The sequence below is a fragment of the Eimeria mitis genome, genomic scaffold (assembly GCF_000499745.2).
Source record: "Eimeria mitis Houghton genomic scaffold, Emh_scaff2503, whole genome shotgun sequence".
In the NCBI taxonomy this organism is placed as follows: Eukaryota; Apicomplexa; class Conoidasida; order Eucoccidiorida; family Eimeriidae; genus Eimeria; species Eimeria mitis.
The window spans coordinates 4,102-4,369 of record NW_013570844.1 but is presented as its reverse complement, the minus strand read 5'-3'; the positions used below and the strand labels follow the sequence as shown (position 1 = coordinate 4,369).

The 268-nt window shown below is 45.9% G+C and overlaps 1 protein-coding gene across 1 annotated transcript in view; it reads left to right on the top strand.

Moving 5' to 3' along the window:
* Positions 1-235: 235 nt before the first annotated feature.
* EMH_0054780 (uncharacterized protein) overlaps positions 236-268 on the top strand; it is a gene marked incomplete at both ends in the record, with an annotated part of 3,179 nt that continues 3,146 nt past the window's right edge. Inside the window, 1 exon segment of the mRNA XM_013497159.1 lies at positions 236-239. Within this exon segment, the coding sequence (XP_013352613.1) occupies positions 236-239 (4 nt within the window).

The following is a 268-nucleotide window of genomic DNA, read 5'->3' as shown; positions in this document are numbered from 1 at the left end:
ATCGGTTCTCTGCTGGCGGGTGGGGCTTGGCCCTAAACCCTAAACCCTAAACCCTAAACCCTAAACCCTAGAGCATAAACCCTAGATACTATACCCTGAAGAATAATATTTGGGCTTATTTGCATGCATTCACGGCCTTGTGCAGTAGCTTGCACACAACGTTTTAGGGTTTAGGGTTTAGGGTTTAGGGTTTAGGGTTTAGGGTCTAGGGTTTAGGGTTTAGGGTTTAGGGTTTATGGGTGAGGGTTTGCCTGTAGAGTTTTAACTG